The sequence below is a fragment of the Acanthopagrus latus genome, chromosome 24 (genome assembly GCF_904848185.1).
Source record: "Acanthopagrus latus isolate v.2019 chromosome 24, fAcaLat1.1, whole genome shotgun sequence".
NCBI lineage: Eukaryota > Metazoa > Chordata > Actinopteri > Spariformes > Sparidae > Acanthopagrus > Acanthopagrus latus.
The window spans coordinates 147,501-168,717 of NC_051062.1; the positions used below are offsets into that span (position 1 = coordinate 147,501).

The window sequence follows — 21,217 nt, forward strand, 5'->3', positions numbered from 1 at the left end:
GTGACCTTCTGACTACTAGACGACCCGCTCTACCTTCTGAGCTACAGCCACCCCAATATTGCAGGGGCAGTAATGATGCAGTATACTGGGCATACGGGGCTCAGGCAAAAAAAATCTAACCTCTTCTCAATCTAAATGTTTAACCCCAAATAAACCTAATAACACTGGCTGATTGAATAGATCATCATGAGAAAAGTGACTAAAATGGACAGCAGTATTTCTTGTAAAACAGAATTGCTACAACAATGCACTTTAAAAAAACATTCATCCTTTCAATCATTCATCATGCCTGCATGAATTCCAGTCGAACTAACCAAGATCTATGGGACTACTGATGTCCTGCAGCAGGCTAGCGAGCTGAGTGGCCTCCAAGTTGGAGAATGCTGCCTGGTACTGGGAGATCCACTGGTCCAGGTCAGCAAGTTTGCTCTGAATGGCCTCCTGCGCTGTCCGCTGCCGTGACTGCAGCTGGGTGTGTTCAGAATATCTGTCACAAGGAGGGTTATATGAGTAATCTACAAGAATGTAATGTCTACATGTTATGGCTCACAATATTTGTAGGAGCCTGCATATGATGAAAAAAATGTGGAAGTTATGGTGTGCCCAACAGACTAAATGCTGATGACATGCAGCTCATCTGGCACCAGCCCAAACTATTTAGAAACCTTTTAATTTACCCTTTAAAATAGTACAACGGAATGTGAGAAGCACGACTGTTTCCAGATGACTGCTGAGTAAATAAAAGGTCATAAAAATAAAAATACAATACACCTAGAAAAATCTATAAACCATGAAAATATATAATTATTATGAATCAAATAAAAATTGGTTTAATCAATGAAACGGAAACTTGAATAATTATATGCATGCTGGTGCCCTATACCTGTCTGGTGACAGTGTCCAGGTTAAATCAAACTTTCAATGTGTATTTTATTGTGAATTAATCAAAAAAATCTCAATCAATACATATGTGAAGGCAGACAAATGATCTTTTGCAAAAAAGGACTCAGTGGCGATGATTCATTTTAACATGGATTTGGAGTGAAGTGGCCTGGTGCTGTCTCAAACCTTTGCTCCAGGGTGAGGATGAGATGGTCTGGATGACTCTCTGCCCCTTCCAGAAAGGCCATCTCCTCCTGAAGTTTGGCTTGTAGTTTCTCCCCCTGGCAGAGCAGCTCCTGCAGGACCAAATACTCCTCCATAGCCTCTTCCACTTGTGGCAAGACTGCCAACATCTCATCACGATTCTTAAACCAGTTCACCTGCAAGTCCCGACAGGACACAAATCACACTAAAATCCTCATATGTGAGGCTTCTTGAACATTTGTATGTAGTGCTTTACCGATACATTCTTTTCTGTTAGTGTGCAGGTCCATTGACAAAAACAAGAATTCCTTGCACATATTCACTTTCTGGGACTATAAAGCTATTCTGATGAAGATGAAGTACCATTTTGTTTTGTAAGACATGGATGGTTCACACATATCTTTTACCCAGCAGCAAAGATCCACACAAAACACAAATATTTTTGGGAGTTGCTTGAAAATACAACCTTTCTGGAATAGTCTACATTCAGCTCTGTGTGAAGAATTGGGTAATAAAATACAGTATGGATACTAAATTCAAACCTTTCAGGCTCCATCGGCTGGGTTTGGACAAATATTTAGACATGATTTGAGATGTGTTTGGTAACTGAAAAAAATATATATGTACACATCATCTTAATTCCATATCCATGTGCCTAAAACAATGCCTTTTCACAGTAATCCTCACCAGACCAAACCACTGTGAGTTGCAATTTAGATGATACCCCATCTTGTTTAGCCATACTGGTGTAAAACAGTGGTACTCAATAGGTGGCTGGGTCAACACGTGTATACCAGGACTTGTCTCCATCTCCAGCTGGGTCACTCACTGCTGGGAGTGCAATTTTTCGTTTTTGGAGCAAATTGACATTTTGCCGGCTTTAGGAGCCTAAATTGCATGATAATGGCATGTTCCAAGTTCACTGCTAAAAGAAAAGTGGACAGTGAAAATCTGCAATTCAAGAAGAATGAACTGAAAAATTTGCATTCATTCTCCCTCCAACTAGCACAAGAGCCATGTGCTTAGCATGCCAGGAGACTATAGCTATAATGAAGATTTCCAATTTGAAACGGCATTATGAGACGAAGCATAGGAATTTTAAAGAGACATTTCGTCAAAATTCAGAGGTACGAACAACAAAATAAATTGCACTGAAATCGTCATATCAAGCTGCAAGCAGGATTCTTGTCACATCTATGACACAACAACAAAAGGCAACAGAGTGTTCAGAGTGGTGTGGATTTTGGGTAAGCACAAGAAGCCATTCTCAGATGCAGAAATAATGAAATAATGCATGACTGAAGTGAAGGACACAATGTTTGTAGGCAAACAAAAAGAGGAAATATTCAACTATGTACCGTACTTTCCAGACTACAAGGCACACTTAAAAGCCTTAAATTTTCTCAAAAAACGACTGCGCCTTATTATCCGGAGCGCCTTATATATGGATTAATTCTGGTTGTGCTTACTGACCTCGAAGCGATTTTGTGTGGTTACGTGGCGCTCACGGCGCTCTGTCAAAATGTTTTAGTAAGATTTTGGTAAACTACAAAGCCGCATCGCTTGCAACATTACGGCTACCGTAGTCAGGAGCGTCGCGGAGTAATACATACTGTGCTTCACCATAATATTATGGTCCCCAAAATGGCACCTGTCCAGAGACACGCGTAAGACGCAGACTTCAAACTCAAGGCTATCAGTCACGCAGTAGAACATGGGAATAGAGCAGCTGCGAGAGAATTCAACATTAATGAATCAATGGTACGGAAGTGGAGGAAGCAAGAAGGATGGAGCTTGCCATCATTCCGGGTGGATTAACTAAAGAACTCCAGCCGCTAGATGTTGGTGTCAACAGGGTGTTCAAAGTTAAACTGCGAGCTGCGTGGTGATGACAGAAGGCGAACACACATTCACCAAGACAGGGAGACAGCGCCGGGCAACTTACGCCACTATCTGCCAATGGATCGTGGATGCCTGGGCTAATGCATCAGTCTCAACTGTGGTCCGAGCTTTCACGAAGGCCAGAATCATCACTGAACTGCCAGGTAACAGCCACGACACTGACTCGGATAATGACAAGAGGGATCTGGGCATGCTGGATGCCGTAATTGCCCAACTGTTCAACTCGGACATTTAAGATGAAGAATTTGAGGGATTTGTGGACGAGGAATGAACTGAAAAAGTGAGTGTATTGTGTTGTATTTTACGTGTTATAACTGAACAATTTTGAGAGTTATTGTGAATATGCTAACGTCTGATTTAGCGGTATCAGACTGTGTTGTATTTTACGTGTTATAACTGAACAATTTTGAGAGTTATTGTGAATACGCTCATTAACGTTTGAACAATGTTGAGAGTTATTCTGAACGTGTTTAATAAAGTCTGACTGACTGACTTATCTGACTGTTTTGTTTCGCTTAATGCGCCTTATACTCTGGTGCGCTTTACATATGAAAAAAGTTTGAAAATAGACCATTCATTAACAGTGCGCCTTATAATCCAGTGTGCCCTATAGTGCGGAAGATACGGTATTTAGATTTATGTCAAAATTAAAATGACATTTTATGTTAGTTTGTATTTTTGTTGTTGTTTTGAATTAAAAGGACATTTTGTTTTGAATATTACCATATTACTGCATGTGGCCTGACCGACCTCAATACATGGACCTTTGAGTTTAGGTTGGTCTCACTTACTACACTCTCTGACTTGGACAAGTTCTGACAGAAAAATGCGGCCAGAGCTGCACTCCATAATGAAATCTCCCCATCTCATTTTGTTGTATAACTCGCGCGAATTAAGGGAACTGGGCATGTATAAGATTCTCAATCCCAGCCATCACTTAGACCTGGCTTGATGATGCAATATATAAGAACTGCACACCTGTCAAATTCATACTCCAAATACATAGGTGTCAGTACTTCATCAGACTAGCGGCTAATATTTTGATTTTTTACTTGCCGACATTGACATCCACAAAAAATCTGTACAACACACTCAAGGCAAGAGATACAACTTGAAAAGCATTGTATGGCCTCTTTAATGATTAGGGATCCTACATCTTTCATGGATATTTAAATTTATTTAAATATTTATTTAAAGGATTTTTCTGTTGCTAGAAACATCTGACTGGCCAAGACTTGGCCGTGGTCCAGATCTGAGTTTTTTTTTATAAACTTTGCGGTGGTCCTGAAAGGAAGCAGGCTGCCCCCAAAGTTTGATTCGCATAAATACATATCTAAAAAAAAAAAACTTTTTACAAAAGACCAAGTAGCAGGCAACCCATGTTATGACCTCACCTTAATCTCAGCCACCCTAGAGGAGAAGAGAGAGCGTGTGATGTCTCTCTCCATCTCCCTCTTGCTCTGCTTGTTGTCAGCCTGTTGACCTCCTCCTCCATATACTGCACCAGCGAAGCCCACCTCTCCCCCAGCAGTCCAGTCAACCAGGGGATCATAGACAAAGGCCTCCAGCAGGGTCAGTAGGGTTTCTCTACCCCGGCGCATCATCTGAACGACCTGAAATGACACAATTTGACATTCAGATGGTGCTTAAATAAATGTTTTACTTTTAACAAGTTAAAACACCAACTGATCCTTTTACAGCTTTATTTGTTTTTATACACCATCCTGTTTTTTCTTGAAGTTTTGTTTACTAACATATTGAAAGTAATTCAACACCTACCTATCTAAATTTTGCATTTTCATTAAAAATTAGTTACTTGCTAAATTACTGAGCCACTGAGATTCCACTATAGCCAGGCTTTTAGCTGGTAACTCACGTTCACCCTCATGAAGTATAAGCACTGGTTATACCTAATGAGGTGTGAGTTGATATCAGTTTTAATGTCAACATTTTGATAACCCTCTGCAATCTGAGTGGACTATGAAGTGGCTTGGATGAGTGGTTCTCAAGCTGCAGTGAAATCGAACAGGCACTAGTGATGCTTAAACGCATAACTCAGTGTGAATGTGATAGGGCAGAGTAGTGTGTGATATGACAGTAACCTGTTCACAGGACAGCCTGAAGATGCCCTCCACCCCAGTGACTCCCAGAGCTGTCTCAATGTTGTGTGTCATCCTGAATGGGACCTTTTCTGGCACCCGCAAACTCTTCCCTAGGGATACACAAGGACACCACATTGTTATTGATAAACTACACTATTCAATGAGGAAAACCAAGCACAACAGATGTATCAAGCAATCACACCCTCTTCTTTTCCTGTGGGTAGCATTTTGCACAAAGCCTCTTTGATGCCATGCTGCATGCATTATTTTAATCAGCAGAAACAAATCAGAGCTTTTGGAGAAGGAGTAGCAGGGTTGCGTGCCACTGTAGGAGTGTCACTGCACAGTCGGACCCCTGCTGATCAGCTTGCATAAAGGAGCAGCTGCTCTGTTACTATATGCTACTAGCAAGGTGGCCCTCAACTGTTTGTTCACTGGGGTCCTGACCGCTAAAACCCACTAAGCTCATTGAAATGAATAGGGGACCTGGGTCTTCTTCACAAGGTCAACTTGGTCTGGCTGCAACCTCAATGTCATTCTGGTGAAACTGACCAAAAACAAGTCAAGTAAAAACAGCTAAAACTGACCTTTTTCAAAGCATACATTGTAGTCAATGTGCACCACCTCTCCAGTGGTCATGTCAATCAACACATTGTCAAGGTGACGGTCGCCGAGGCCGATGATGTATCCCACCATCGACATGACAGCAGTAGATCTGGCATACGACTGCAGCACAAAAGAAAAAGAATATCAAACAGAAAATTTCTGTTGGACGCTTGTGAAAGCCCTGGTCTTTGATTTGATTCCACTGTTGTTTTAAAAGTGATATATGAATAAAAAGATATTGTCATGGTTAAAAACAAAAGTGGGGGAAAACATCATCCATCCATTCATCATTTTTCAATTGCCAAAAGCACAGTTACCTGAGTGACCCTCCACCACTCACTGGGTGTGGTGCAGGAACACCACAGCTCCTTGGCCAGCAGGTTGGAAGGCGTAGCCTCCATTAACTCTTTCAGCACCTCCTTCATGACACTGAGAGGCCAGTCTCGTCGTGTCACATCGAGACTAAGCCCCACTGCTTTCAGCGCTGGCCCGATACGGCTGTAGTAGAGCTCACTAGGGCGGGGTACTGGAGGCACTGGCTGCTGCTGGAATGAGTCTTGGGCCTGATTGTAGAAAAGAGTACATCAGTTTAGCTCTGAAGAAAAAGATTTCAAACAAAACATGGGGTTGCAATTTGCAAGTTTGCTTTTTTGTTCCCATTTTCATGAGTTGAAGCTACTTTAAAATGTCTGTGAGAAAACTGCACATTTTTGAGTGATCTTTCATAGCGCCCAACCCAGGCCACACCTTTGCAGTAATCATACTGTTTAACCAGCCTCCTGATATGTCATACCTGTCTAGGGGTATAGATGATTTTTGGCAAAGTAGAGCTTGCAAAGCCTTCTGTGTCCACAGAAAGTCTCAAAGTTCTACTGCAATTTGTGAAAAAAGGGAGTAAAAAGGAGTGTGTGTCTACCTACTGTGCTGCACTGTGACACAGCACAGAATACAATGTACAGAGTTGAACATTACCTTCTGACTCTGCAGCACAGCTTCTCTCTGCTGCCATCGCTTGTAGAGGCCAAATAGAGGGGTGGCTCCATCCACCCACTGGATGAGTCCAGACCGGGTTCCCAGGGGGGTGACAGAGTAGTGGCGGGCATGGAAGTGTGGCTGCTCCTGCTGGTTGATCTTTGTGAACATGGTGTTGACAATTGATAAAAACTGCATGATGCGCTCATCCAAGTGTAAATCCTCCAGACCTGAGACACAAGATTTCAGACATCTTTGAACAGTTCTTAATCAAAACTGCTTTCTACAACCCTTATAATAGTCCCAATGAAAACTGTTGACAGTGAGGTCTGTGAATTACTCACAGTAACAACTGCTTTGGAAAGAGGCGTTGCTGTTGAATTGCCAATGCTTTAAGCACCCAAAAAGTGAATTCCATTCACTTGCATTGTGTAGGTGTGGAGGCAGAAAAACCTCCCAAAATATGTCCAAGCCCAGACAAATAAAACCAAAGCTGGCAGATACTACGAGCTAAATAATTACAACTCTTTTACAATCTGACTTTTTCATTGTTAAAAATGAAGTAGAAGCAGTCTTAGATTATTCAATGACAACAGACCCAATAGTATACAGTATATAGGTCAGTCTACACAAAATAATGTAATTGATGGCATCAAAGAATCAGTCCATATAGCAAATGGTCTGATTGCAAGGACAAAGTGAATAAGATGCTATCTGAGAAACTACAGGTAAACGACAGGCCGCAGAATAGGATTCTCCAAAAGATGTTTGATAAAAGTGAAAATAAGCCGTGAGGGCGGCCAGAGAGTGGGTGAATATTACATATTCGCGGTACACAAACCATCCCCGAAACCTGCACTGAGGCCTAGGTGAAATAACAATGTGCTTCTCGCTTCTCAACATTACACACTGTAGACACAAACTCACAGGCTCAGATTTGAATATCAGTCTCATTCCTATTAATTCCACTGTGTATTAACGAGATCCAAATAAGACAGACGTGCTAATAAACGGTATATTTTACAGCTTTCACAACTTATTATTCTTGAAAAACAGCCAGACACTTGTAGCAGCAACAGCTTAGTAAGCCTTGTCTTTATCGCAATGTAGATACATTTTTATTGGCAGCACACATCAGTTAAGACACAAATGTTTAATTGTAACCGGGGACTACAAACGAGCTGCTGCAGGTTCGGTGTACCCCCTTAACAAAGACCCATCTATACAGCTTGAGGAAATAATAGAATTTGCTGTAAAACTGTGATGAAACTGTACAAATGGTGACCATCAGTACTCAGGACTTAATACTTTTCTTGAAATCAGCCAATTCTTGCCCAGACCCTTTTTTCCCACCAAGAACATGTAGTATTTTCTTACAATTCAATATGAAAACAGCATTTACGTATTTATTTCCTAACCCTACTAACTGATGTAAACTGGCCTCCTACCTTTAAAAAGATAAGGATAGTTGTGTCCATCTGAGCCCAGGAAGAAGATCTTCTTTGGCTTGGTCTTGGTGGGCAGGATGGTGATGGTGTTACCTACACTCTCTATTGTGACAGCATCTGATGCAGACACCTCGCCTGGCAGGGCCATCTCTGTTGTGGTCATAGACACCAGGCGGGGGCTGATCTCATTCAGGTGAAGAAGATAGCTGGCTCGCTTCTGAGCACGCTGCTGCAAGCTCATCATGATCTGACCAACACACACACCACTTGTTATGTTTTTATTGTGTAGAATGCATGCTGACGGTATTAATAATGCACAGAAAGAATACATCTGTAATTATTCATAAGGTTACATACATGAAAATGGATCCCTGTGAAACTGTGAATGATTCAAATGCAGAGCAACACCCACACACAGACCTGCTTGAAGGGTAGCCAGCTGCTGGCAGGGCTGGCGGGATTGGTTGGGTTTCTCAGTCGCTCCAGGGCAGAGACAATGGCATCACCGTAGGTCTGCTGGAACCAGTTTTCGTGTGGTGTCTCAGCTGGAGCTGCTGTGATGCTGCAGGCGTGATCCAGGGCGAAAACCACCGGACGCATCAGAGCAGAGTGCTTCTCACGCATAATGGCAATCTTTTCATCTCTGTAGCACAAAAAGAGTGTAACTGGACTTACAAGCAAGTGTAACAGGGCCAAGCACCCCAACACACTGTGACCCAAAGTGAACAAGAAGTCAAGAGCGTTACTCAGTGGGGCTCAAACAGGTAATCTAACAGGGGCTTGTACGCTGTACTCCAGCGTTCTGTCATAAGCTCACCTTTATTGAAGCACCTATTCTGTATGACACAAACAGGCACAGTCCACCCTGCATGACATGCTTGTCTTTCTGGTCCATTTGGCTCCAGAATCTCTTCTAAGTACAAGGGCATCACAGCAACTTGTAGGTATCTTCTATATTTTATTGATTTTCTAATTCTTTTTCCATGGGAAAGAATAGTATACAAGGTTGTTTCATACATTTGTATGTTTGACTTTGTTCTCATCTACAGATAAAGGGCTGAATGGCATTTTTATAAGGTTCAGTTATTCTTTTTTTAAAAATAGGATGTCATTGTTTTGTGTACACAGAGGGAGAATAAATAACATATTGGGGCATCCCTGTGCATGATTAATAATAATAATAATAATAATAATAATATTTACAAGGTGATATGCTGTTTTACATCATTAGTTCAAGGATGTAACTACACAAAAAGTAAAATTGAAGACAAAACCAAAGAGCATGTAGAGGCTGAGAAGAATAAAAGTTGCTGATAATTTCACCAAGTCCTTCAATAACAGAACCATAACCTCACAGATTAAATGCAGAATCAACTAGAAGGCTTGTTGGATGAATAAAAATTGAGCCTCACCTGCGCAGTGTGTTGTTGTTCTGTACCCTTTTGACCTCATCCTCCAGCTGTTGGATCCGACGCAAGACATGCATGTGTTGCTGTTGTAACACACCTAGCCACAGTTCATCCCATAGTAAGGTCACTCTGCGCAGCTCACCCACCAGCTGCTGGACCTGGTCAGCACACAGGACTGGTTAGAAGCTGAATCATATTTACAGGGCTTACACCAACACAGATGTTTGCTCGCTGATCCTGATTAGACCTCTTCTCAGGACTGTGCTTGACTGATGGCTCTCTGAAACTGTTGGTTTCACATACCCCATAGCCACATTCTTTGTTTGGCTTCACTTTAGGACCCTAATCTTACATTCCCCATTGAGAATTAATGCTTCATTTTCAGATAGATTTAGAATATTTTGTGATATGGGTCCTCTTTTTGGCTACAGCTATCATAGCAAATGACATGACTATGTAGTGTAATGCTGTCTGTCTTGAGACTGTTATGGACTTTCTGTGAAACAGTGGTTAAGTGTGTGTAGCTTCTTATCCAGTGGTCTTAAACTGATCCAGTAAAGGACCGCTGTAGCTGCAGGTTTTCATTCCAACCAAGCAAGAACACACCTGATCCAACAAATCAACTGTGTAAATACAATTCAGTTGACTGAAAAAGTCGAGTCAGGTGTGTTCTTGGTTGGCTGGAATGAAAACCTGCAGCCACAGCAGCCCTTTACTGGATCAGTTTGAGACCACTGCTCTTACCTGAAGCACCATGGTAGGGTTTGCAATGGAGAGTTTATCGACAATCTTGCTGTAACAGTCCTGCATCATGGCTTGGTCTTGACTGGAGCAAAAGGTTGCTAGCTCGCCTGGAGCTACTCCTTGCTCGCTGGTCTCTGGCTGCTCCTCTTCCTCCACAAGGCCCTCTCCCTGCATACTGCCCAGAAAGGTGGGCAAAGCTGATGGCAATTTACTCCCTGTCAACACATTTCATTATCATTTCACAGATCTATGGTATGGACAGTTTTACTGGTATCACTAATTATTTTTTTATTAAGGTCATTAAGGTCACTAAATGTATATTTTCACTGAAATGCAGCACTTTTTTTTAATCTAGCAATGACTAGTGGTAGTTGTTTGTTCCACACTTAACAGTGGTGAAACCTAACACAGTAGTTTATGATTGTCTGGTTATTACTTCTAATCAAATGAGGCATGTTAAAGACTTTGAGAACTCTTTAAGAAGTTGCACATGGCCTGGTCAATAGAAGTTAACAGTACCTGCACTCTGAGCCTCCCCTCCCAAGGAGAGTGAGCCCACAATGGCAGGGTAGAGGATCAAATATGGGGAGTCTTGAGCCACTCGACATAGCAAGCTGCATATGCTCTGTCGGATGTATGCCTCTGGATGGTTGAGACGGGAAAAAAGTTGGGGGATGATACCTGAGGAGGACAACACATTTTTTCAATATAGAGGGGAAGGATGCGTAACTGGTTAATAACAGGGATAGTAGCACTCAGCTCAACTGATAATATGGTTGAAAAAGTTGTGCAATAAATACCATAAGGGATCTTCAGAGGGACTGAATATTAAACCCTGCATATGGATGTTGTATACTCTGTTTTGGAAATGTACAGATACTGATGGACACAATCCCCACAGTTCCAAAATCAGAGAGTCATTGAGGAGGACAGTTTCCAAATCAGATCATTCAACATTCCCTTTGATGGAGTATTCTTGCCACTTAAAGGTTAAGTTCAACTGAAGTCATTAACTACTCTCCCCGTGCAATTTGAAAGTCATATGAAGTTTTGTAGTCCACAAAGCATGGATCTTCTCAGAAAAACAGCATCTTAGCATTCTGCCAAACAACTGAAGTAGCAGGGGACTTGTTTTAAAATGTAAAAAACAACCAAAGAATACATCTTAAGGCTCTGTACAGCTTGTCTGGCATAATCCAACTCTCCAGAAGCACAGAAATTGCTGCAAAGCTAAAAGCATTCCCGCATCCCATATGAAATGGGAACATGAACGTGACTACACATCAAGGATAAAAAGTGCCTATAAAAAGTGTTTAGCACTTAATTGTTCCCGATATATTGCTTTGATAAATGAAATCATAGTCAACATAAAAAAATATATACAAAAAAACAAATGTGTCAGTCTCTGTAACAGCATCAGCCCCAAAATCCAATATGGGTTCACCTGGAATTGCAAAATCCCAGGTGACTGAGCCAGTTAAAATTAAACAAGGGTTGGGAATGGCCTTACAATGAAATTACACTTAACTGCAAAGCAGCCTTTAAAAGAAGGAATAGACAACACCTGTCATTCTGTCGTATAACAATATCCAAAATCTCAGACCGTCTTTTGTAACAGTAACAATGGTATCCAGGTATATCATATATATTGCCCGGTGTTACGTGTGGCCAAGTCAGTGCCCTATGTGTGTGTGTCATCTGTCTCCACCCTGCTCTGCCTTCCTGAGCTCAGGTGTGGGCAATCATCTGAGCAGGTAAAAGGAGGCAGTATCAGGGCATCTCTCTCTCTGTTTTTCTCTGATTACAGGTGTGTTGCAGGAGAAGGGAGGCTGTGCTGGCCTCACAGTCTTTTGCTGTTTTCTCTTTTGTTGCTGATTTGAGTTTGGGTTCAGTTCCCTGGCCTGTTAGAGTGCCAGGGCTTTGTTGTTTCAATTTGGGTTTGAGTTCCTGGTAGTCCTGTTTTCGTATCTTTTTGTTTTCTTTCTCTTAGTAGGTTAGTAGTTTTTATTAGGCAGCTTTAGTTGGGAGGATTCCCCAGATGCGACGGTCATGGCTGGTCTGGGGTCTCTTCTCTCTTTTTTTTTAGTTTGGCCAGGAACTCTTGCCCTTTTTCTTTTGTTAAATAAAAACATTTAAACTTGACTGTGTTGAGTCGGCATCCTTTATATGTTACTGGCCTCTTTTTGTTTGAGTCTTTGTGTTCAGTTTGGGGCCATAACCTATTTGGGGGCTCGTCCAGGACTCAAAACTCTGAAGCTTGTTCCTGTGAAAAACATTAGCAATGAAACTTTCAGGTGCAATGTAAAAAACTTGTGTGGATGCTTATTTTTTGAGGACATACCCCTCCAGGGTGCTGTAGGGGTGGAAGCTAGGCCAAGCTCAAGTCCTTCCCTCAGTTCACCCGCATGCTTCACGAGAAGGCGGAGGAGACGCAGGGTTGCCATGACAATCACATCATCATTGCTTTGTTTGCTGTTGTGACAGGATAGCAGGACTTTAGGGTCATCTTCATCTATAGGGACCTAAAACACACAGAAACTCAGCATTAAGCACTGACAGTAAACTGCCCCCACTCCCAGCCTCAGCACATTCCTTTACAGTCACCGGGTCTCACCTGTCCAGCATTGAGCTTGAGAAAGGTGAAATAGGCCTGGCAGGAAACCCGATACAGGCCGAAGATGCGGTCCACCACCTGTCTCCAAACCCGGATCAGACCATCTGTAACAGGCTGGCCTGCATCCCCTAGCCAGGGGCATGAGCCAGTCAGCTGTCTCCAGATCACATCTACCATGTCATCCTCATCGTCCTCCTGTTGTAAAGCCATGTCCTCATCCTGACACAAAACAGAATAGTAGGATCAACCTACATACATACATACATAGGACATACAAAACACATTGACACATACCAAACTAGCTGCACAATGAGATGCAGGCAGACCTTGCTGTATACATACACATGCAAAAAGTAAAAAATTAAAAAATAAATAATAATAAAATAAATAATAATAAAATAAATAATAACAAAATGAAGAAGAAGAAGAAGAAGAGGAGGAATAGGAATAGTAAATAAATAAAATGAGATACAAAAATAAAATAACGATAATTAAAAAAGGAAAAGAGTAAAGTTGTCACACTCAGTCACCTTACAGATAAATATAATCTATTGTTGCCCAAGAAAGTCCATTAAGGATGCCCACACCTCTTCAAATTCTTGCACTTTACCCCTAATTACAAAGGTTAGCTTTTCTAATGTGACACACATTGCCATCTCTCTAATCCAGGATTATGTAGAAGATACTTCAGTCTCTCTCCAAGATAGAGCAACCATCCTCCTGGCCCGCAATGCACTCAAGGCAGGACAGCAGCACCTCATGTGTAACCTGGCGATGCTTTGATGAGATGAAGTGCTTCAATTGTAAGTATTTAAAAAAGTGTTTTTTTGGAATTGAATATTTCAAACAAAGGTCATTAAATGTTAGTAAAGTGTCCTGAACATATAAATCTCAAATTTTTTGCAACCCCCTTTCAGCCTAAACCTGAAAACCACCATCTGCCCTGCCAGGAGTAAACTGCGCATTATCCCAAACAGGTGAAAATTGGGAAATGGGGGGTGTATCACCAATATGTCTATGTGCTTTAAACCATATATCAATAGAGTTTTTAAGTAAGGGATTTGTTGTTTTTTTTCTTTAAAGTTTTGAAATCTGCTGAATATAAATATAGGCTTAATGCTTGTTGAATATAAACCCATGCTGGAGGGGAGTGTGCGACAAAATAAATCATAGCACTGCGCAGCTGAGCGGCCCAGTGATACCACTGTAAACTGGGCATCTGTAATCCACCCCTTTCATATGGCAAATACAATAATCCAAGTCTTACTGCGTTTTGTAGGTTTATCTGGAACAACAGAAAATCTAGACTATTGATTTCTTTAAAAAAGGATTTTGGCAATGGTATTGGGAGCGACTGAAACAAATACAAGAATTTTGGCAAGATAGCCATCTTAATTATGTTGATCCGGCCAATAAATTATATTGGCATTGTTGTCCATTTTTCAATCAAGTCCTGTACTTCTCTCAGCAACAGGTCATAGTTTGCTTCAGCAACTGTATTAATTTGGGGGGGTAATCTTAATTCCAAGATAGGTAAAGCCCTCCCTGCGTTAGAAAAGGGTGTACTTATAACTGGATTAGTTCTTTCATCTTTGTTCAAGAAAGTATAGAAGATTTTGCATTATTAATACTGTATCCAGAAAACTGACCAAATTTATTAATTAAATGTAATAATGTCTGGACACTTTTTGATAAGTTTGACAAATAAAGGATCACATCATTAAAATACAGCGATATCCTATGTTCGTGATCTCCAGATGGTAAGCCTATATATAAATTGGCTTCAACTCTAATAGACATGGCTAAGGGCTCAATGGCTAAACTAAACAATAGTGGGGAGAGAGGACAGCCCTGATGCATTGACCTTTCTAACGTTAACAGGCTTGATAAATTGTTATTCGTCATTACATGTGCTGTAGGGTTGGTATACAATAATTCTATCCATTTCAGAAATTTCCCCCAAGTCCATATTTTGGTAAAAAATTGAACAAATAAGGCCACTCAATTATATCAAATGCTTGTCTGGCATCTAAAGATAACAGCGCTGTATCCCTGGTATTATTTTTAGAATGTATTATGTTGAGGACCCTTCTAATGTTATGAAATCCCTGAAAGTTCTGTAAAAACCCATTCTGATCACTTTGTACCAAAGAAGGGATATATGGATCTAGCCTTTTGGCAAGAGCTTTACACAGTATTTCTGTGTCTACTCCCATAAGACTAATGGGCCTGTATGAGGAGCAGTCGGTCTGTGTTTTCCCAGGCAATAAGAATTATTGTAGCGAGTCTTAGAGTTGGTGGTAATATACCATTATTAAATGACTCACTAAACATATTCAAATGTGGGGTCAACAACTGCTTATGGAAGGTTTTATAAATTGGTATTGGCAGGCCATCAGGCCCTGGAGCTTTGCCTGAGTTGACACTTTTAATGGCTTGCAATAGCTCTACCACCATTATGTCTTTATCCAAGTCCTCTTTAACCTCTTCGGTGAGCGTTTTAAACTGAAGCTGATTAAGAAAGGCATCTCTATCAGTGGGTGTGGGTATTCTGACCTGTACAATGTTTGATAAAATTCCTTAAATGTATTATTAATATCTTGAGGATCGTTTGATACCTCCGCTGATCGACGTGAAAAAAGACTTGGATGATTTTAGACAAGATATAATCCAACGGCGTGCTAATGTTGCCACTGAACAGCAGCTGCAGAGCAGCAGGATCAATGCGGCTGAGTCACGGACTGAAAAGCTAGAACACAGGAGGCTAACAACGCTCTTATTATCTCACTGAGAGAACAAAAAACTATTCAGGATAAGTTAAATGATTTGGAGTCCAGATCAAGGAGAAATAATCTCCATATTAAATGTGGGTATGCTGAATAACCGGAAAACACAGGAGGAGGTCAATGGTGGACAACCTGGACAGCCCAGTGGATTCTACCATACTATGGGACACGCTTAAAGCTGTAATGAGAGGGAGGTTAATAGCGAGGGCAGCCTACCAAAAAAAGACTAGAGAGAAAGAATATGTTAGTTGTTAGCTGTTAGTTAATAGTTGGTTAAACAATTAACAACACTGGAACAACAACATAAAAATTAAAGCTGCGAGCAGCGTTGGACGGGCCCTCGCAGTCCACGCACCTCGGGGCATGCTGCCATCAGGGCTTCTGCATGCAACGCCTTGAAGAAGCTGTTTCTGTATAATTTGGTGGCCTGCTCCCGCTGGTATTAAGTAATGTACGCTGAATTAAAAAAACAGTGTGTGTACTGCTGCATGATTCCCCAGACAAAGACTGAGTTGATGGTCCGCTTCTGGAGCTGACTGATGAAAATGTCCACATGAGGCATAATGCAATGAAATAGTTTAAGGAAGAAGCTGAAAGGATCATCGTCCAGTAGCTGAAGAGAATTTCTTCTCCAGTTCTTCCAGCTGATCTACACACCAGCGATGATGTCACGCCATCTAGCTCACGCAATACACACCCATTACAAAATCAGAAGAAGGCCTAAAAATCCTTAAAACCAAAACTGTATCTGTAGCTCAAAGCATGAAGCACAATGAAAGGCAATGAGTTTTGAAGAGGATTTTAAGATTTTCCCATTTACTTTCCATTCAAACCAATTAGACTGCAACCACATCGCCACCTATTGTCTGATTTGCACCAAATTTTACACAAAGCCTCATCAGTCCATGGAACACAATTATGAACATTTACGTGATAATCAGACAGTATTTTGTCAAGATGTACATGATTGTCTGCGCTCAACACAACATGCAGGAATTTGTTGTTTTATAGTTCGGCCATTTTATGTACTATCAAAATTCTTTTGATAACTTTTTGTCAGGAGGGTCCACAGAAGCTTCACACAAAGTTTAGTGCAAATTGGTCAAATTAAAGGGGGTTTTGCATTTGTCGCAATTTTGCAAATGGAAACTTGGGTCGAAAGTGGGCGTGGCCTACACCAAATAATTCAGCTGAATTGACGGAACATGTAGATATAAGGTTTAACAATGTGTGACACAATATGTGTGACTTATGGGCCAAAAACTCTTTCACGTGGAAAATAGCGCCACCTGCTGGTCCTTTTTGGTATGTAAGTTGCAGGGGCTAGTCTATACCACCCCTATGAACTTCATTTCCATAAGTGTTATGGTGTGGGCACAGGGCCAAATATAAAATTAAACTGGCACCACAGCGCCACCTAGTGGCCGATTGATAAGTCCTTTGTCTGATATCCTCAAGAGGGCAGTGGCAATGATTATACCAAGTTTGGTGTCAATCCGCCCAACCGATGTGGAGATATAAACTATTTGAATTTAAAGAGCGCCACCTTGTGGTCATCGCCTGAAATTTTGGACACATCCTCAGGAACTCATGTCAAAGTATTATCTTAAGTTTCATGTCATTTGGACACACCATTGAGATATCCAACACTTCCTGTTCGGAAGGAAATCTGCATGAAGTTGTTATTTAATAACGTGAGTATTGTTTGGCCTATCAAAATTCTTTTAACAAATTTTTGTCAGGAGGGTCCACAGATGCTGTGTGCCAAGTTTCGTGCAAATCGGTTAAATTGCCTGGGACGAGTTCAAAAAAGTAGGTTTTGCATTTGTTGCAATTTTGCGAACTGAAAGTTAACTCGAAAGTGGGCGTGGCCTACACCAAATAATTCAGCTGAATTGAGTAAACATGTAGATATAAGGTTTTACAATGTGTGACACAATATGTGTGACTTATGGGTCAAAAATGCTTTCACGTGGAAAATAGCGCCACCTGCTGGTGATTTTTGATGTGTAAGTTGCAGGGGCTAGTCTATACCACCCCTATGAATTTCATTCCCATAAGTGTTATGGTGTGGTCACATGGCCAAAAACAAAATTAAACTGGCACCAGAACGCCACCTAGTGGCCTATTGATAAGTCCTTTGTTAGATATCCTCAAGAGGGCAGTGGCAATGCTTATACCTAGTTTCGTGTCAATCCGCCCAACCAATGTGGAGATATCAACTATTTGAATTTAAAGAGCGCCACCTTGTGGTCATCGCCTAAACTTTTGGACACATGCTCACTTAGTCATGTCAAAGTATAATCTTAAGTTTCATGTCATTTGGACACACCGTTGTGGAGATGTCCAACACTTCCTGTTTGGCAGGAAATCTGCAGGAAGTTGTTATTTAATAACATGAGTATTGTTTGGCCTATCAAAATTCTTTTAATAACTTTTTGTCAGGAGCGTCCACAGATACTGTGTGCCAAGTTTCGTGCAAATCGGTAAAATCGCCTGGGAGGAGTTTGAAAAAGTAGGTTTTCGACATTTTGCAACGTAGCAAAAAAAAAAACAGTAGGTGGAAATGGGCGTGGCCTATACCACGAGACACAGCCCAATTCAGTGAACGCGTGGATATAAGGTTTTTGAATGTGCAACAAAGTTTATGGGAGTTATTAGCCAAAACGCGCTGTGCTTAATAACAGCGCCACCTAGTGGTGGAAATTCAGGACGACAATAGATTATAAAATTTTTCGCCGGGTGGGACTTATATTCCAAGTTTGGTGAGTTTTGGGGTATGTTCAGGTAGTCAAAAATGCAATCATTTCGTCCGAAGAAATAAATAAATAAATAAATAAATAAATAAATAAATAAATAAATAAATTAAAGCTGCGAGCAGCGTTGGTCGGGCCCTCGCAGTCCACGCACCTCGGGGCATGCTGCCGTCAGGGCTTCCGCACGCAACGCCTCGAAGAAGCCGTTTCTGTATAATTTGGTGGCCTGCTCCCGCTGGCATTAAGTAATGTACGCTGAAGTCAAAAATAGTGCGTGTACTGCTGCATGATTCCCCAGACAAAGACTGAGTTGATGGTCCGCTTCTGGAGCTGGCTGACGAAAATGTCCACATGAGGCATAATGCAAAGAAATAGTTTCGGGAAGAAGCTGAAAGTATCATCGTCCAGTAGCTGAAGAGAAATTTTTCTCCAGTTCTTCCAGCTGCTCTACACTGTAGCGATGATGTCAGGCACTCTAGCTCACGCAATACACACCCATTATAAAATCACAAGATAGCCTAAGAAATCCTTGAAACTAAAACTGTGATGATTTGAAAACCGTTAAAGATTGTTAGAAACTGAATACATGCCCAATAGTTCAAGGTCTTCTGACTCTTTAAAATGTGGAATAGTATCTGTAGCTCAAAGCAAGAAGCACAACAACAGGTTGAAAGGTGATGAGTTTTGAAGAGGACTTTAAGATTTTCCCATTTACTTTCCATTCAAACTAATTAGACTGCGACCAAATCGCCACCTATTGGCCGATCTGCACCAAATTTTACAAAAAGCCTCAACAGTCCATTGCACACAATTTTCAACATTTACATGATAATCAGAAAGTATTTTGTTAAGATGTACATGATTGTCTGCTTTCTAGACAATTTGCAGGAATTTGTTGTTTTATATTTTGGCTGTTTTATGGACTGTCAAAATTCTTTTAATAACTTTTTGTCGGGAGGGTCCATAGATGCTTCACGCAAAATTTAGTGCAACTTGGTCAAATTGCCTAGGAGGAGTTCGAAAAAGTAGGTTTTGCATTTGTCCCAATTTTGCGAACAAAAAGTTAGCTCAAAAGTGGGCGTGGCCTTCAACAAATAATTCAGCTGAATGCAGGGAATAAGTAGATATAAGGTTTAACAATGTGTGACACATTATGTGTGAGTTATGGGCCAAAAACGCTTTCACATAAAAAATAACGCCACCTGCTGGTCATTTTTGGTGTGTAAGTTGCAGGGGCTAGTCTATACCAAGCCTATGAATTTCATTTCCACAAGTGTTATGGTGTGGGCACAGGGCCAAATATAAAATTAAACTGGCACCAGAGCGCCACCTAGTGGCCGATTGATAAGCATTTTGTGAGATATGCTCAAGAGGCCAGTGGCAATAAGTATACCAAGTTTGGTGTCAATCCGCCAAACCGATGTGGAGATATAAACTATTTGAATTTAAAGAGCGCCACCTTGTGGTCATCGCCTACACTTTTGCAAACATCCTCAGGAACTCATGTCAAAGTATTATCTTAGGTCTCATGTCATTTGGACACACCATTGTGGAGATATTTAACACTTCCTGTTTGGGAGGAAATCTGCAGGAAGTTGTTATTTAATATCTTGAGTATTGTTTGGCCAATCAAAATTCTTTTAATAACTTTTCGTCAGGAGGGTCCACAGATGCTCTATACCAAGTTTCGTGCAAATCGGTTAAATTGCCTGGGACGAGTTCGAAAAAGTAGGTTTTGCATTTGTCGCAATTTTGCGAACTGAAAGTTAGCTCGAAAGTGGGCGTGGCCTACACCAAATAATTCAGCTGGATGCAGGGAACATGGAGATATCAATGTGTGACACATTATGTGTGAGTTATGGGCCAAAAACTCTTCAAGTGTAAAATAGCGCCACCTGCTGGTCATTTTTGGTGTGTAAGTTGCAGGGGCCAGTCTATACCACCTCTATGAATTTCATTCCCATAAGTGTTATGGTGTGGTCACAGGGCCAAATCTAAAATTAAACTGGCACCAGAGCGCCACCTAGTGGCCGATTGATAAGTCCTTTGTCAGATATCGTCAAGGGGGCAGTGGCAATGACTATACCAAGTTTGGTGTCAATCCGCCCAAACAATGTGGAGATATAAACTATATGATTTTAAAGAGCGCCACCTTGTGGTCATCGCCTAGACCAGGGGTGTCAAACTCAATTGTACAGAGGGCCAAAACTCAAACCACACCTTTGGTCACGGGCCGAACAGGATAAACATTTATTGAATACACTAAAACTTGACGTTTTTTTTAACACAAATATGAATTAAAATCAGACAGGAATATTATTCCAGAATAAACAAACTTAAACATTAATAACTTAAAATACTTTGCTCCTGTCAAAACTATACAAATTCAAAATGCATTCATGAAAATGAAAAAATGCAAATATAATTAAAATTTGTGCTTTTCACCAAAAGTTAAAATAACAAATTAAAACATTCTGTTCATTTTTTTTCAGTTTTCATTCATTTTTTGTTTTTTTTTTCAGCTTATGCCATTTTGTCAGAGCTGGATGCTAGGCATCTTTTCTTGGCAACAATTTCATTCAGGTTTGGTGTGAGGTCCTGTGTTGCAGAGATTCTCAGGATGGACTGCAGGTGTTCATCAGTGAGACGACTTCTGTGTGCTGTTTTGTTAAGCTTCATCGCTGAGAACAGCTTCTCACATAGATATGTGCTACCAAACATGCACAAGGTTCGAGCCGCATGTAGACGGAGCTGGGGCATTGCTTCAGGAATGGAGCGAAAAAACTGTGCGG

General features: G+C 41.0%; 1 protein-coding gene across 2 annotated transcripts in view; it reads right to left on the reverse strand.

Annotated features, from left to right (window-relative positions):
* The window catches only part of smg1 (SMG1 nonsense mediated mRNA decay associated PI3K related kinase), a 134,809-nt gene that overhangs the window by 36,723 nt on the left and 76,869 nt on the right, over positions 1 to 21,217 (reverse strand). For both annotated transcript variants that reach the window (XM_037091662.1, XM_037091661.1), the window contains exons 34-47: positions 12,884 to 13,102; positions 12,611 to 12,791; positions 10,789 to 10,950; positions 10,270 to 10,484; positions 9,529 to 9,683; positions 8,537 to 8,759; positions 8,117 to 8,363; positions 6,669 to 6,898; positions 6,014 to 6,259; positions 5,678 to 5,816; positions 5,091 to 5,200; positions 4,383 to 4,601; positions 1,069 to 1,262; positions 315 to 487 (exon numbers count right to left, since the gene is read on the reverse strand). In XM_037091662.1, coding sequence (XP_036947557.1) covers positions 315 to 487; positions 1,069 to 1,262; positions 4,383 to 4,601; positions 5,091 to 5,200; positions 5,678 to 5,816; positions 6,014 to 6,259; positions 6,669 to 6,898; positions 8,117 to 8,363; positions 8,537 to 8,759; positions 9,529 to 9,683; positions 10,270 to 10,484; positions 10,789 to 10,950; positions 12,611 to 12,791; positions 12,884 to 13,102 — 2,713 coding nt within the window. The remainder of the gene's footprint in view (positions 1 to 314; positions 488 to 1,068; positions 1,263 to 4,382; positions 4,602 to 5,090; positions 5,201 to 5,677; positions 5,817 to 6,013; positions 6,260 to 6,668; positions 6,899 to 8,116; positions 8,364 to 8,536; positions 8,760 to 9,528; positions 9,684 to 10,269; positions 10,485 to 10,788; positions 10,951 to 12,610; positions 12,792 to 12,883; positions 13,103 to 21,217) is intronic.